The 18,123-nt window shown below is 39.9% G+C and overlaps 1 protein-coding gene across 1 annotated transcript in view; it reads right to left on the bottom strand.

The window, feature by feature from the left end:
- MCCC1 (methylcrotonyl-CoA carboxylase subunit 1) overlaps nucleotides 1-18,123 on the bottom strand; it is a 60,901-nt gene that overhangs the window by 770 nt on the left and 42,008 nt on the right. The window contains exons 13-19 of the mRNA XM_001915596.5: nucleotides 15,959-16,068; nucleotides 14,227-14,443; nucleotides 12,626-12,712; nucleotides 7,050-7,099; nucleotides 4,022-4,159; nucleotides 2,657-2,764; nucleotides 397-468 (exon numbers count right to left, since the gene is read on the bottom strand). Coding sequence (XP_001915631.1) covers nucleotides 397-468; nucleotides 2,657-2,764; nucleotides 4,022-4,159; nucleotides 7,050-7,099; nucleotides 12,626-12,712; nucleotides 14,227-14,443; nucleotides 15,959-16,068 — 782 coding nt within the window. The remainder of the gene's footprint in view (nucleotides 1-396; nucleotides 469-2,656; nucleotides 2,765-4,021; nucleotides 4,160-7,049; nucleotides 7,100-12,625; nucleotides 12,713-14,226; nucleotides 14,444-15,958; nucleotides 16,069-18,123) is intronic.

An 18,123-nucleotide genomic window follows, 5' to 3' on the forward strand; every position in this document is an offset into this window, starting at 1 on the left:
AGCTGAGAACTACTGGCCTACAATTTCTAACTATTACAAAACCGCAACAGTTAATTTAATTTGATTGAGGTTTTCACTTTGATACTGACGCTTGGCACCCTAAGTTTGGCCTTAGAAAACACCCATAGTTAACATTCAGTTGAGTTACTGCCTGAATCTAAGCTATTGGTAATTTCATTAATTTCAGAATCAGAAATGACAGGTGCAATTTCGCAAAATTAAAAAGATGTATTTCAACAGAAGGATGGTTTGGTTTTCTTTCCTGCAGTTAATTCTTCATCAAGCCATGGCTCTTAACATTTAAAATGGTATTAATTTACAAAACAAGGCAAAAGAACAATTAGGTCTGATAACTCCCAAAGTTTACTCGGCAGCTGAACTCGTGATTTCACTCACCTCCATTTTCATGGCGATCATAACCATGAGAGGATCTCCAGCTTTGACTTTGTCTCCAGCTTTCACAAACACCTAGAGATTCAGAGCGATAGGTTGATATTTAAAAATGCAGAGGTCCTTTGTGGTCTGCAGACTTGGTATATAAACGTACACAGCAGAAGCATGAGTCTAGTGGTTGTCTTGTCTGCCAAAGACAAACGTACTGGTACAAACTGGAGACTAACAGGTCAGTCTGGCATTGCTGGCACTGTTGTCAGTGGGGGGCACTGCTCAGCTCCCCATCCCAACGCCCAGGCCATCTAGTTTTCCTTGAATCAGATGAATATGCTTTATATAGTTTGAGATCCGTTTGTTTTTCATGAACGGACAGACAAGACACACCGACAGGGCAGGACTACTATTCTTTGTTTCTTTTAAAGATTTTATTTTTTCCTTTTTCTCTCAAAACCCCCCTGGTACATAGTTGTGTATTTTTAGTCGTGGGTCCTTCCAGTTGTGGCATGTGGGATGCCGTCTCAGCATGGCTTGATGAGCGGTACCATGTCCCCACCCAGGATTTGAACCAGCGAAAGCCTGGGCCGCTGAAGTGGAGCATGCGAACTTAACCACTCGGCCACGGGGCTGGCCCCAAGGACTACTATTCTCGAATGTCTTCACCAGAGGCAGGGTAGAGGGTCTTGCCTGGTTTTCTAGTTTTCAGGTTGTCTAGAACAGTGTTTCAAGTCTTCAGTGCCCTGTGTAGTAAATGTATAGACAATCTGCATGTGACAGAATTAAACTTATTGGCAACCCCAGAAAAGTATCTCCACTTTCCTTTCTACACGTATAAATGAACTCATATATCCCATATGGTTTCACTGTCTTCTTGGTTAACGTGGTTACGAAGGAGTTTTTGGAAACATCACACAGTAGAGTTAGAATCTAAAGTCAATGTGTAGAGCCAAATTGTGAAAAACGAGAAACCCCCTGAAAGCCCCACTTATCACCCAACGCTGGGTGCTTTAGTAGCACCCGATAAAATCAATGATGTGGGTTTAGGGGCCAGTTATGTGGAAAATGTGCATCTTTGAATGAAAGATGCTGTGCACATCTTGTGCAGGGCTGCACATGATGAGAGGCCGGTGGGAACTGAGACTGAATGAGCTAAAGGCACATCCAAGTCTCCTAGTTCATATGCTTCCAGAGGGAATGGTGGGCGACATCACTCACACTATTTAAATAGTTTTCTTCCTTTTTTTTTTGTTCTATTATTTATTTACCTATTTATTTATTTTTTGAGGAAGATTAGCCCTGAGCTACTATCTGTGCCCATCTTCCTCTACTTTACATGTGGGACGCCTGCCACAGCATGGCTTGATAAGCAGTGCATAGGTCCACACCTGGGATCCAAACTGGTGAAGCCTGGGCCGCCAAAGAAGAGCATGCAAACTTAACCTCTGCGCCACTGGGCCGGCCCCTATTAATTTACTTTTTTGCTGAGGAAGATTCGCCCTGAGCTAACATCTGTGCCAATCTTCCTCTGTTTTGTATATTGGTCGCTGCCACAGCATGGCCACTGACAAGTGGTGTAGGTCCGTGCCCAGGATCCAAACCCAGGTCACTGTAGTGCAGCACGCCAAATTTAACCACTAGGCCACGGGGCCAGCCCCAAAAGTTTTCTTCTTCTTCTTTTTTTTTGGTACCAAGAACATACAGTTGACATTTTAGGATTTAAATGCATTTGAGGGGACTCTACTGTATTCAAGCACATAAAAGGAGACTACTATCGATCATCATTTGAATTTATATCAGTATGGATCTCTACTCTGAATATACACTGCATTCAACACCAAACCACGTTGTTCTTCACCAATACCAGTCTCTCAGTTTTTTTTAACACAGATGCAATTATGTATATTAGAGAAAATGTTATTTCATGATAAAGTGTTTGCTGTTAAATTTAACATTAAAAAACAGCTCTTTTGGATATGGCTTGGTAAATGCTCCATTTTAATCCTAAAAAGACAATTTGGATTATTTGTACTTCGATAGAAATTCCCACTTTCAAAACCACAGTCTTTATCAGAAAATAGGTAAATAGGTGTTTTCACTGAAGACTGCAATATAGAACTTGAATCTATCATAGATCCTCTAGTTTTCCTGAAATGGATGCTTTCCGATGAGCAAGATTTAGAGGGAAAAAGCGTATATATGACAAAACTCAACAAAAACATTTATTGGGCCTTACTGGACATCATTTTACATACATTCATGTGATTACCTTTTCAATGGTGCCAGCCATAGGAGCTATGGTCCCTCCCTGAGTTCCTTCTGAACTCACTGAAGACAAGTATTTGGGGACTGGAATGTCAATCTGAATACTTCCTTCCTATAAACAGAACACAAACTGGAAATGAAATCAAGATCTTATTACTGTACTTTTACTAACATACCTAAAGTAACAATTGTTTTCAAGCTATTTGTTAAATATTAGTCATCTTTAACACCAGGGTTCCAATCTAGCTTTGTGACCTTGAGCAAATTACTAAACCCCTCTCGGTTTGGGTTTCCCATTATACAGGAGTAATGGTATACATGCCTCACAGGGGATTAAAGGAATTAACGTTTCTAACTGTTGGTAAAAGGTAGCCACTGTCTGGAAGCTATTTTTAGTAGCATTCCCACTATCAAGTGCTTACTCTAAGCCAGGAACTGTTCTTAACAATTATATATATTATGTCATTAATCGTCACAACAACCTTATTGAGGTAGGTACTGTTGTAATTCCTGTTTACAGATGGGGACCCCAAGCCCAGAAAGTTTAATTTGCCCAAGGTCACACAGCTGCTAAGTGGTGGGGCCAGGAATTGAACCAAGGCAGCTTCACAGTCCAGACTCACGCTCTTCATCACTCCACTATACTGCCTCTACATGCTGACTAGGGAAAGGAACGCCTGTAAGTGAGATCATCCTTGACTCCATATACGTCGTTTAATTACTGGAATACTAAGGCATCTCGTCACAAAGACTGATCTGTAAGATGGTTCCCAAATGTGAGAAGACTCCAAAGAGGGCACAGTATATTTGATAATCCATTCTCTTTTTTCTGCCCATGCAGAATTCTAAGGGCTCCTAACAAGCTCCCAAGCAAATCCACGCACAGACTGCCTCCATCATCTTGTGATTGCCAAGAGAACTCCACTGACCCCACCCACCTTGCTACTGCGCATCTTCCCCACAAGGAACTTCTGGTCCACAGACTCCTCTCTCAATGGTCACTTCCTCCCAAATCCCCAGGATCCCAAGAGCCAGGAAAATGGTGGTTGGGGAAAGCGTTCAGGAATCAAATCCCCATGAGAACATTGCCTACTGAGCAGGGAGACACTCTGACAAGAAGGGTGTAGGGACATCTTTCAAAGGAATCAAAGGAAGAAAATGCATGTGTCTATTAATGAGAATCTGTACAAACAAAAGAACTAGAGAAGGCAGGAATGTGGCAATAAAACAGAGCAGAGAGGGAAACAGAGAAAAGGTCACAGCAGTGATCGAAGAAAGTGGGATCTTTCTAAGCTCTTTTGGTGGAATGCCTCTGGTCAAGCAATTTTCTCCCAAACCCCAACAGTATCATATAAGGAAGAGACATTACCATGGAAAATAGGTAAATAGTGTTTTCCAGGATAATTAGCTTCGTTTTACTAGCAACTCCATTAACAGAACATTTTAGGTAGGTGCAGTCTCCCTCACTACAAAGATCACCAAGGACCTGGAAAGTTTTATCTTCAATCTGAAAAGACAGAAAAATAAGATCCTTAAAATAAATGAACAACCCTACAGAATTAATAAAATCAGAATCAATTTCTTACTATGAACAGTTTCAAAAGACAACACGTAAAATGTTTTTTTTTAAAAAGCCATGTAAAACCTTTTCCCCTAAGATTCATAAAATACTCTAGAAAGAAAAAGCAGTAAGATAGTTAAATGGAAAAAAAAAAGTTATATAACACATCTATAGCACCATAATGCCACAGATAAAGATTCATTTAAGAATAGCAATGAAAATGTGAAATTGAAATATAAATCAAATTAAGCAAATTACTAAAATTTGATTGTGTATGTTCCATGTTAGTATTCATTTCTGAGTACTTAAAGTCAAATTTAGTTTTACTGTGCCAAAACCAGTCATGAAAAAACCCAGAACCACATAATTAGATGGTATTTCACCAACACGTAGATCCAGTTTATGGGTTTCAGTTATGATTTAAGAAGATAAATTAGCTGGAGATTGACCACAATTTTCTCACTCAAAGAGAGAGAGTGCCAAAAAATAGATTTCACACAATCTTTCAAGGAAGCTGACAAAAGGACATGAAACCTTTCTGTTTTAAAGAATGTTTTCTCATATACACTAAAGAAAAAATTTCCTTACACGCAGAAAATCCATTTAAATCTTCTCTATTTTTCATTTCAATTCCCAGATGTTAGTATCAAAGTCCTGTGGCTATTCTTTTCAAATATATTATATAGGCTAAGGGGAAACAGGTCATATTGCACTATTTATACATTGGTGCTCATCTATTCTAAGTTAAATATGACATTTTCCTCTGCTTTGTAAACTACTAAAACAGCAATTTGAATGTTTGTGGAATTCTCAGAAAATAAAGGTTAGACTGGAAACAGTTTTGTTTAAAGATTTGCAAAACCACTAAATTTGTGAATTAAGTTCCATGAGTAGATTAGTACAAATCTGCAATTTACCATTTACCAAGGGACAAGAAGTGGTCCCCATACCAGAGGCACCAATATGAATTACAACTCTCAAATACCAAAGTAAGTAGACTTTCTATAGCTTTTCTGAATCTCAGAGAAAGAAAACCAATGCGCCTCAAAGTGGGAGATCTAAAGCATATCATTAATAAATCCATTTTGCAGGATTTGAAATCTCTTAGCTCATATTAAAAATTATTTATTCTATGTTCTGAATTTGTATTTTACTATAGGAATGTGGTTGACTTCTCACATCGTTTTTTAACCTTTTCAGCATTTCATTTTGCCAGTGTAATGGACTTCTTTTAATTGAGAGCAATCATAAAAACTTTAGAGATTCTCAAAGTATGACCTGTGGATTCCTTGGGGTCCCCAAGACTCTGAAAAGTGGTCATCAAAATCAAGCTATTTCATAATAATACTGATGTTATTTGCATTTTTTACCCTCATCCTCTCACATGTATACACTGGCATTTTCTTGAGACAGCAGGGCATGAGATTATGTTATCGCTCTGATGGAGTGCGTGCTTGTGTAATCTTAGGTTTTAAAGTTTTCTCAGTTTATCCTACAACTCAACAACAATAAAAAAACCAATCTGATTTAAAAAATAGGCAAAGGACTTGAATAGACATTTCTCCCAAGAAGATAAACAAATAGCCAATTCGTGTATGAAAAGACACTCAACATCATTAATCATTATGAAAATGCAAACCAAAATCACAATGAGATACCACTTGAGGCCCATGAGGATGGCTTTTTTAAGAAAGAAAAAACAACAACAACAGAAAGTAAGTGTTGGCAAGGATGTGGAGAAATTGGAACCCTTGTTGGTGGGAATGTAAAATGGTGCAGCTACTACAGAAAATAATATGGTAGGTTCCTCAAAAAATTCAAAATAGAATTACCATAGGGTCCAGCAATTCTACTTCTGGGTATATGCCCGAAAGAACTGAGAATAGAGTCTTGAAGAGATATTCATATGTCCATGTTCATAGAAGCATTATTTATAAAAGCCAAAAGGAGGAAGCAACCCAAGTATCCATCAACAGATGAATGAATAGGGTGGTACATACAAACAATGGAATACTATTCAGCATTAAAAAAGGAAGAAAATTTTGACACATGCTACAACATGGAAGAACCTTAAAGACATTATGCTAAGTGAAATAAGCCAATCACAAAAGGCAAATGCTGAATGATTTAACTTATATGAGGTACCTAGAGTTATCAAATTCACAGAGACAGAAAGTAGAATGGTGGTTGCCAGGGTTTGGGGGGATGGTGGGGGTGTGGTGTTATAATTTAATGGGTACAGAGTTTCAGTTTTATAAGAGAAGAAAAATTCTGCAGGTGGATGGTGGTGATGGTTGCACAACAATGTAAATGTATTTCATGCCACTGAACTGCATGCTTAGAAATGGTTAAAATGGTAAATTTTCTTGCATATATTTTTAAAATATACATTAAAAAATAAATAAAAATGTTTTCAGTTTAATTTTCTAAATAGTAAATATTAATAGATGTAAACAACACAAACAAAAGTTCTTCGGGGAGCTTCAATAATTTTTAAGAGTGTTCAGGGGTCTTGAGACCAAAAAGTTTGAGAACTGCCGCTTTAGATGTAAATACATGCACACATTTTAGGGGCTTGTCAGGCGTTGGACTCAAAGGTATTATTTTTTACCAAGTTTTTATCCTTAAGTGAACCACAGCCAAACTGGATAAACAATCAGAGACTGTACAGGGGGTAATTCCCCCAAATTGTTTGAAATAAAAGCACATGACATTCTCCTAACTATAGTCATAATAGTCAATGGCTTAGGAGAAACCAGAGAGTGAAAAGAGACCCTACTCAGTACGAGACATCCGATTTAGCTCTGAACTGTAGAACAAAACCAATAAGGCTTACCTGCATGCTATATGACCCATCATGGTTATATGTTACAGCTATGGCTACATCTTTACGGAAAAGGGGGAAAAAATTGAAGAAAATTAGAAGACATTCAATAACTGAGATTCTAAAAATCTCACTTTCAACCTAAAGAAAACTAGCTGTTAGGGATATCAACCCTTTTAACTCCCAGACAACAAAGATTTAAAAAAGCAAGATCTATCAGATAGGTTGCAATAAGGGTGAATTTGAAACTTTTCTGTTTTAAAAAGTGGAGTTTTAACTCTTTTAATGTTGTAGGATATTTTAGATATTTTTCCCTCAACAAGAATGGCTGCAGTGTTACAGTAGAAAATGCAGTGAACTGGGAAAGAGAAGCTTTGGTTTAAGACCCACATCTGCCATCTGTGGTGGGATCACCCCTGCGATTTTGACTAAGTCATTTAAAACCTGAGTCTTGATTTTCTGATCCATTCTGACCCATTCAATGAACGTAACAATGATTAATTAAATGCAAAAGTGCTTTATAAACTGTAACGGACTACACAAATATAATATACAATATATCTATATTATTATGTGAATACAGAATTGGTTAAAGACTACTCTAGGAGACAGAAATCAAAAGCTTTGTGGGGTAGAGAATGCAGACAAAAGTCATTTCATCGATTCCTGACACTTTGACCGCCATTTTGATGCTGCCAGCTCAAATCTGTTTCCAGCCCTGACCTTCCTTCTCCAGAATTCTGATTAGTCATTGCCATTGCTCTATTTGCACCTGAAAATGAACACATTGGGTCCAACAAATCATCTTCCCCCTCCACCTGCTTTCTCTCCTGATCCGTGAGCACCATGACTGGCACAGCTATTCTCTTAGTCATTCAGGTCATAAAATCTGTCACTCTTGCTTTCTCCTTCTCCTTTGCCTTCCACCTCCAGCAGTCACCACAAAGTGCCACATTCTTCCCTTTGAATATCTGTCCTATGCTTTCTTCCTTTCCATTCCCATTGCTCTACCCTGATTCAGGCTGACGGCCTCCAGTTGGCTGAACTCTGAGGAGGTCCGCCAAGGACTTCAAGCTCAACACTTCCAGCTGATGTTTCCTAGCATGTTCCCACATTCAAATATTTGGCCTGGTATTGAAGGCACCAGACTCTCAGTCTTACTTCCCACCATTCTTCTACATAGCCCTATATTCCAACCAAATGAGAAAATGGGCCAATTAATATTCTCCCTATGTGCCCCCAGCCTTCCCCTCACTGTGCCTCATGCTCCTCCTTCACTACCTTACTGGGCCCCAGCCACACCAACTGAAACCCCACCCCTCATTCACACCTTGCTCAGTCACTGTCCTTGGGAAGAGTCTGTCCAGGTGGAATGAATTCTCTCTCCTCTGAACATTTAGCCTTCTACTTATAAAATACTATTAGGGGGCCAGCCCAGTGATGCAGTGGATAAGTTCTTACGTTCCACTTCAGTGGCCCAGGGTTCACTGGTTTGGATCCCAGGTGTGGACCTACACATGACTCATCAAGCCTTGCCGTGGCAGCATCCCACATAGTAAACAGAGGGCGACTGGCAACAGATGTTAGCTCAGGGCCAATCTTCCTCACCAAAAATGGCTGATCTTCCTCACCCCACTATTATGATTCTCCCTTTGTCCAGCTTTATGACAGAGTGATTTTTCTCTTTATCAGTTGTTTTAAAGAATTGCAAAAATAAAAATGTCCACAAAAGTCAAGTATATAAGTACATAAAGTAAAAAGTGAAAGTGCTCTCTACTGCCCAGATGTAACTACTACCAAACACTTTAATGTATGAGTCCTTGCAGACCTTTTAAAATGCACATTCAAACTTATATTTCTGTTTTACAAAAATAGGATATTGTTAAACATATTGTTCTGCAACCAACTCTTTTTTATTAAATGTGACACACATATCTACTTTGTTCTTTCAAAGGTAGCAAGGGGGGGCTGGCCCGGTGGCACAGAGGTTAAGTGTGCATTTTCTGCTTTGGCGGCCCAGGGTTTGCCAGTTTGGATCCTGGGTGTGGACATGGTACTGCTTGGCAAGCCATGCTGTGGTAGGCGTCCCACATATAAAGTAGAGGAGGATGACATGGATGTTAGCTCAGGGTCAGTCTTCCTCAGCAAAAAGAGGAGGATTGGTGGCAGATGTTAGCTCAGGGCTAACCTTCCTCAAAAAAAAAAAAAAAAAAAAAAAGTAGCAAGGGGATAGTTTAGTAATAATGATGATGATGATGACAGGCTAATGTTTATCAACTGCTTGCTATATGCCGTACAATGAACTAAATGCTTTATATGTGTTGTCTCATTGAATATCCACAATAACCCAAGGAAGTAAATTACCACTACCATCCCCATTTACAGCTGAGGACTTTTGATGCTCAGAGAGAGTGTATGACTTGCCCAAGGGGCACAGACAAGAGGGTAGCCAGAATTCAAACCCATACAGTCCGGGGCCTGCACTGTTAACCACTTTGCCATCCACCTTCCCAACACATACACTTCTCCTTTGCCAAATGGTAAATTCCTTACAGGAAAAAATTAGGGACAATGACATCTTTTTTTCTCTTTTTCACATTACTTAGAATGTCTATTTTTTCAAAAACTTTGTACTGAATGTATGAATGAATGAAAGTTCTCCACCCTATCTTGTCAATATCTTTAACCCTTCTTAAGAGAAAATGCATCCAGTTACACCAGATCAGTTTTCTTTCACTTTATAAAATATGAAAAGTATTTAACTGACATGAATGCCAACAGCATCATAGTAAAGACACTGCCGGGAAAACTCTAAATTCTTTTATATATTGTAGGGCAACTGATCTTGCTCCTCCCTCCCCTAGATAGCTCTCGGCCCCAAAGAGAACCTTAAACATCCTCTGATATATTTAATAAAGTATGGAACTTCAGCATGGTGCAGTCTTAGGTAAGCACATGCACCCTGGAGTGTGGGTGCAAATTCTGGCTCCACCAACTACTTTTGGTGTGCCTTTAAGAAATTTATTGCTCTCTCTAAGCCTTTGTTCCCTATTTATAAAGTTGACACAAATAATAACACTGATCTCATTGGCCTGTTCCAAAAATTCAAATGAGATGCATGGAAAGTGCTTAACACAATATCTGACACATACCAAACACTCAATAAATGTTAGCTTTTATTATTATCATTATTATTATTACTATTATTATTGAAGGGTTCTGTGAAACATGGCCACTAGTAACGAAGTAAGACTATTTTTCAAGCCTTGAATATTTAAAATACATGGTCATTCTCACTGAGACCATTAAAAGCTGGTTCTACTTTATTTATTTACCTATTTATTTATTTTGAGGAAGATTAGCCCTGAGCCAACTACTACCAATCCTCCTCTTTTTGCTGAGGAAGACTGGCCATGAGCTAACATCCATGCCCATCTTCCTCCACTTTATATGTGGGACGCCTACCACAGCATGGTGTGCCAAGCACTGCCATGTCCACACCTGGGATCTGAACCGGTGAACCCCGGGCCACCGAAGCAGAATGTGTGCACTTAACCGCTGCGCCACCGGGCCGGCCCCCTGGTTCTACTTTAGATTCATAAATGCTTCCGGCCCTTAGACTTTCTGTCTGGTGCATTCTCTTAACCAACCATGGTCACTGCTGACCAGCATTTATTAGAGACTCATCACAACATTTCTGAAAGCTATTACATTCAGACCTGGATTACTGTTGAAAAATTCTATCAAAGGGATGGAGTGACCAGCAATCATGTTGGCTTCTCCATTATGTATTTATTTATTTTTTAATTAAAATTTTAAAAAATTCCAAGAAATACACAATAACTCAAAACACTGCTCAGTTCTTAGAGAAGATTCATGCCAAATAATAGTTGGCTCATGTGAATTATAATCACACAAGTGGTTTTTCTGTTAATTTAGGTTGAAGAGGGCACTGAAACTTTATTGCTGCTGATACTCGTATTTAGCGTATAGCAGTCTAGGGTAAGACACACCCAGAGTTTGGAGGCTATTTTTCAGGATGCAATGAATGAACTTACCAGAATAAAATGGATAGGTTAACCATTTGCAGAACGCTACTCTGTAAGGGATGTTTGCAAACTTTCTTTCCATATATTCAATGCACTTAAGGTAATGGCCATCTAGGCTCAGGATGAAAAAAATACCTAAAGAGCTGCAGCCCAATCAACTTCTGTGAACCAAGAATTTGTTAATAAGTGAGTGGGTATCTCCATAGAGTTGAGGTAAAGAAGACCCTACTCTGTCCACGGACAAGAGTGCTGTGATGAGCCGGTAGGGGGATTCTCTTCTACCTGATAGGCACATTGTCATAACGGAGCTATCATAGTCCAGCGACACCTCACACTCAAGGCTATCCAGCCCTCCCAGCTCTGACCGCACACTCATCTGGCTTCCCAGGCAAACTGTCCCGCAGCAGAAGGGATACAGCCAGCAGCTGTCACAGGATTCTGGTCCCTCTGGGACATTGTTCCAGCCATAAATTTATGAACTGCCTTCAGGCTTCGGTGTCAGCCTCTCCTGAGTTCAGTTACAGTAAATCAGCCCCCACCCTGAGGATACTCATATTAGTTTGCAATCAAAAATCAATTTTCACTGGAAAAATGGTGGAAATAGCACAGGAGTCAAGGTCAGAACAACCGGGTGTCCGTCTTGGCTCTGCCACTCAATCGCCTTGAGTAAGTTACTTCACCTTCCGTGTGCAGTTTCATCAGCCACATGTCGGTGACAGTGACTCCCCCTTGGTTGTGGTGAAGATAAAAATTTATACATGATAAGGCACTTCATAAATCTTAGCTCATTAGGAAGCCACTTCCACCTGAAACACTGCCTGAGCAGTGGGTAATCCTCCCTCCTTCAAATAGTTCTGGGTATTTTTAAAATTTTAAAGTAATACAATTTCACTGAAGAAAAATCGCAAAGAAAGTATAAAAAAGTGAAGGGAAAAAGGATCACCTCAAATCCCAGCAGCCAAGGGTAACCTCACTGACATTTTGGGGTATTTCATGTCATTCATTTTGCTATCTATGCTTTATGACGTATTTTTAGAATATTTATAAAATATACAAAAAGCGTAAAGAAAATAAATAAATGTCCTTAACTCTACCACCCAGAGCCAATCAAATCTATTATTTTGGCATACTTCCTTCCAACGTTTAGGCTAGAGATCTTAAAAAATGTGATTGACTGATTGTGGATAGGCTGAGTCTTTTTTTTTCAGGTAAATGTGATATATTTCTATGAAGCACGTTTCTTTTTTTTTTTTTAAAGATGGCCACCTGAGCTAACAACTGTTGCCAATCTTTTTTTTTTTTTCTGCTTTTTCTCCCCAAATCCCCCTGAACATAGTTATATATTTTAGTTGTGGGTCTTTCTAGTTGTGGCATGTGGGATGCCACCTCAGTGTGGCCTGACGAGCGGTGCCATGTCCGCGCCCAGGATCCGAACCAGTGAAACCCTGGGCCACCAAAGTGAAGTGGAGAGCGCATACTTAACCACTGGATCACAGAGCCAACCCCCACACACTTCTCTTTTAATAAAACATTACTCACTGTTTTCACCATCCCTAAGAGTCACGTTTCTGGTGTAACAGGTATTCAGTCTTCTTCCACTGCTGGATGCAAAAGGAGAATACTGATCTAAAAAAAAATTTAAAACTCAACAACAAATTTCGAAACATCAAGCCTACTAAATTTACACCTTACAAAAGAAAACACAAAACACAGGTTCTACAACTGGCAGCTCAAAAGTGTTTTCTTTATTCTTCTCATTGCTTTGAATTTAAATTAGACATTTTCATTTACATTTCAGGGAATTTCATATGAAAAATCCCAGCTTCTCTTGAAAAGTCTGAATATTCACAGCCTAAATTCTTATTCTCTGATGGCTTAAGTGGCACAGTGGTCACCCCTTTTTGGTAGGGTAAATGCAGTCCAGGTCACCCAAATCACTATTTTTCCTTCACCTGCCCTCTTTCATTCTATGCCACTGGTCCAGCCTGCAGGCATTTAAGAATACAGCCTTTGTTGGACAATATCCAGGAGCTACAACATAGCTAACCTGAAACAATTTATTCTGAAGCTCATATCTGTGCCAGTTATACATTTTACAAAGGAAAGTAAGAGTAAGAGGATACTTTATTCTAAAAATGCTAAGTTCAGGCTTAGGAATACCATATGCGGCATATTTAGGTGCATTCATTTAACGTAAAAGGACAAAATGAGGATAGAGCACAAATCTCCTAAAGATGTAGTTATATATTTTAAGCTTTCAATATAACGTTCTTGAATGAATCCAGAAATCAAAGATCCTAATAATAGGATCCTATAATAATAATAACATAAAAATCCTAATAATAATGAAGAGATAAATGGATTCGTTTTTTTTTTTCCTGTTTGCTTCAAAGGTCAGAGTTAGCCTGAGTGAATATTTTGGAGCAAGTTTGGGAGAACTTGGATTTTGCTCAATTTAGAGGGAAGAACTTTTTAATGGAGAACTGACCAAAACTGTAATAAGCAAATGAATTTCCAGCTTCCTGAACTCTTAGGAAGAGGATAGGCAACAATTAGTGGGGATGCTGACGCAGGGATGCACCCGTGTGCAGCCAGGATGAATCCCTGCCTTAGTCCTTCCTATGCTCAGACTCTATGACACGATGAAATACCTAGGTTTCTAGTTAGTCAGAAATTTGATCACAGAATGGAAAAAGAGAGGAGGAAATAACTCAATAATAAACCACGGGTAATCCAAGGGAATCTGAGAGTCTCCAGCGCTCTGTCTTTGGTCTCCTGGGCCAGGGAAGTTGCTGCCGGTACAGAGGACACAACAAAGTAGGCCACAAGGAGTGGTGAACAAAAGAAGTTGGAAGGGATCAGCACAGGATGAGGGAAGAACTAGTGTTTGGTTGAAAAGAGATCCACCTCTACATTGCTAGGGGATTAGTTAAGTTATACTCAATGGGTTAAAAAGTATTTATGGGTGTATCCACGATATGTGAAGAGCTCTACTTCATACTAAAAAACACATTAGCAGAGATGGTGCCAATCACCGAGAGAAGAAAAGGGAGGCAAGAGCGGCATGAAGAAAGAAAAGCACATTCAATGATTATTCATAAAATCTTGACCAGCAGAGGAAAGAGAAAAGCATTCTGTACCCTGCGTCTGCATTTTGAAAACCTCAGACATAGCCTTCTCCTTGAGAATGAGACCCAGAGCTGCCTGGCACAGAACCTCGTTGGCGGCAGCCTTCCGATGCGGCAACAGTTCTTCACGGTGTCGAGGGATGAAATCAGTGTGCACGTTCCCTGCTTCGAACTCCGGGTGGCCAGACAGGCGGAGGAGGAAGTCAATGTTGGTGTGCAGTCCGACAATCTAGGAAGAGAATAAAGCCCACAACCCCATTGAGTGGGGAAAACAACAGATTCAGAAAAGCATTTTTATGTCATCTGCTCCTTCTACTAAGTACTTTCTGCTATGGGAAAAATAAAAACCTACTAAGGTACCATTGGTGATTAGACAACTCTCAGGAAAAACAAAACAAAACAAAAAAACTCACTTCACCATCACTATATATCTGGACTGAACACTTAAGACCACGTTTTACTACGATATAGAGGACATAGGAAATGGTGTTCGGGTGGGCAGTGCGGAGACATTTAATTGACTCAGGTTAGGAAAGCAATAAACACTAAGAAACTTAAATGGAATTTATTTGCAAGATATTGAAGAACCGCCACTCAGAGCTCTCCCACAAAACAGGAAGACTGCAAACAGAGGGCAGGATTGCTACGCTGGGGAGAGGACGGGATTAAATGACCTCAAAAGAGCTTTCTTCCAATACCAACATCCAAATTTTACACACTGATATAAAAATTAACCCAAATCCACCTAACAAATGAGATCAAGGGTAAAACCAGCTATCTGAGTCTCGGGTTTATTCATTCATTCATTCACTCATTCACCCACTCATTCATTTATTTAACAGCCATTTACTGAGCACCTTTTAGGTGCCAGGCCCTGATCCAGGTACTGGGGACACAGTAAGGAACAGAATATACAAGTCCTTGCCCTCTCAGAGCTTACCTGCTAGGGACAGATAACAAGCAATATCTATAAACAAATATCTAATATAATGTCAGGTGATATGAAGAAAAATAAAGGCTGGCTAAGGGGAGAGAGAACAGCAAGGGGTCCTATTTTAATGGAGTGGCGCGGGAAGGACTCTGAGGAGGTGAGCAGGGGCTGAGGGCGGTGAGGAGGGAGTCTGAGATCATGTGGGGGAAGAACATTCTGGAAGAGAGAACAGAAACACATGGCTCCATGCAGGGTGTGTCTATGGAATGACAAGGAGGCTGGCATGGTTGAAGCCACAGAGATCAGATGTTTGATCAAATTAATGACATGTAACAATCTGAATATCATGGTTTAATAAAAAATCCTTCTGTGAAGTAAATCGGAGTGGTAGGGGACTTACTGGGCCAAGAAAATTAATGTGCTACAGAAAGGCAATAATCTCTATCAAATGGATAAAACCGAACATAAGTATTTTCCTTTGAAGAAAATAACACGAGACTGTAGGCCACACTTGTGTAGCTGGCCTTATCTATGGGATGAATAGGAATTTCACATCAGATTTCACTGAAGTGTAACACTGACACTAATACTTCTAGTCCCGCAATCTTTCGTTTCCAGCTGAAATCAAGAAGCCCTCAAACCCTACCCTGACCCACGGGAAATTCTTCCAGGGGAAATTATTTTGTTCGTGATATATGGGTAATTGGTGGAAATAAGTTTACAAAGACAAAGGCTGACCAATCGTGGCAGACATGCTTGGCTGTAGAGATACAAAGAGCATCAGGGTCACCAACATGGCCCCAGGTCACTTACGTTGTACTGACGAAGGCTGTACCTCAGCTTCGTCAAGGCCGCCTGGCGATCTGCAGCCCATACGACCAGCTTTGCAATCATGGGGTCATAATGCACTGAAACTTCATCTCCTGAAATTGAAAAACCACAGTAACCACTCTAAGTCAAAACCAAAAGGAATACGACAAGCAAGACCTTCTGATGGGGCTTTACGTACATTTCACACTTAATCCTCACAAACCCCTGCACAACGGATATTGTTACTACCATTTTATTCATGAAAAACTGAGGCTCACAGGGGTTTAAAAACTTTCAAATCTAAGGAGAGCGTGGCCATCCTGGAGCACCAGGCCCTAAAAATAGTGACTCAATGACACCCAGGCTGCTTTTCCCCCATCCTATCTTCTTCTGAACCTTCTCTTCCCTCTCATTTTCAAAGTCAGTGCAGACTCCCCCTACTTTCTCATATCACAATCACGTTTGCCCCTAGCGTTCCCTTCCCTCTACCCCCTCAGATTCCTCATCAGAAAAATGAGGAAATAATTCCTCTATTCTGCGGGGTTGTTGGGAGGATTGACAGTAGGGTGCCAAGTGCCATACCTGGCAGAGCTGATAAATGAACAGCAGCTCTCATTACTACTAGGGTCTTAGAGAATAAGAATCTGAACCACGCACATTTCACTGGTCAGAAATGGCTCAAGTCAAAAGGATGCAGTGTATTACAAAGAATTCTAATCCAGGACATTTTTGTGATTTTGGCAGGTCACTTGACCCCTCTCAACCACAGGGTCTTCCTCTATAAAATCAAGGGGTTGGATTACATTCCTTTATCCCTCCACCCATCCACTCAGCCACCCACCCATCCATCATCCACCCACCCACTCACCAACACATACTGAACACCTTCTAGGCCTAGGCTTGAGCAAGGTGCTGCAAATATAACATGGAAGACCTAGTCCCACCCTTAAGAATCTTACAATCTAATGAGGAAACTAGACAAGCAGTAAAAGATCACCATAAGATAATACAAGGGCAATGCCAGAGGATTACACTGGGGCCCGGGGAGCACAGCAGAGGAAGGTCAGGGAAGCTTCTTGCACCTTTATTAAATTACACTGCACACTGTGCTTGCCGCACAGATTCTTTCTTTTCTATTGCAAGTGCTCTCTTTTTTCTCTAAGATGTTCTGCTTTTAAGTCAAAACAATTTACTGATAACCAAATCTTGCTGTGGTTTAGCCAGAGCTCTCAACATTCTGCCAATTTATCAAGAAGTCTGAATTCCTCATTTTGGCTTTCAAAACCCTGTATGATTAGCTCTCAACCTACATCTCCGGCCACATCTCCAACTACTCACCATCCTGAACCCTTTTCTCCGGCCACATATTTTCTCACAGTTCTTTGAACACACCTTTAGTTAATTTCCTTTTTCTTCACTTTTCTGTATGTTATTAAATCTGCCTACTCAAATCTACTCCAGACATCCTCTTAGAAATGTGTCCTGATTATATCAGCCTAACATAACCTCTTAATCTGAGAATTGCTATATTCCATCACTCACCACCTGGATCATTTCTCTGGCAACTAAAGTTAAGGTGGCAGTGGACAGTGTGGCTCAGAGCATGGACTCTGGGGGTCTGAATCTTGGCTCCCAGGGTCACTTAACTTCTCTGTGCCCTCATCAAGAGAAGGTTTCCTCATCTGGAAAATGGGGGCGATAATAACGCCTACTCATAGCATAGTTCTCATGGTTAAAGGAGCCCATATAGAAAATTCATCTAGAACAGTGCCTGTACATAGTAAGTGCTAAATAATTGTTAGTTATGACCATTGTTATTAATCATATACTGAACTGTCATAGCTCTTGCACTATTGTTTTTACTTTTATTTATTTCATTACTGTTTAGCGTATACTAAGTTTATATATTAGTTCTCCAGCTTGACTTTAAGTCCCTTGAAGGCAGAGTGCCTTGGGCATAGCAGATATCAGTCACCTTAAAACATTTTTGGAACTAGGCAAAGTAAAAATTTTAAAAGGTACACACAAAGTACTTATTGCTTAGGTTTGACCAAGTATTGCTGCCTTTCAAAAAAAGGTGTATTGTTTAAGAATACTAATTATTCTCTAAAATTATTCCAGAAGGAAAAATAAAGATGAACGAGAAACCAATTAAATCTCTTATTTTA

The sequence above is a fragment of the Equus caballus genome, chromosome 19 (genome assembly GCF_041296265.1).
Source record: "Equus caballus isolate H_3958 breed thoroughbred chromosome 19, TB-T2T, whole genome shotgun sequence".
Classification (NCBI taxonomy): Eukaryota; Metazoa; Chordata; class Mammalia; order Perissodactyla; family Equidae; genus Equus; species Equus caballus.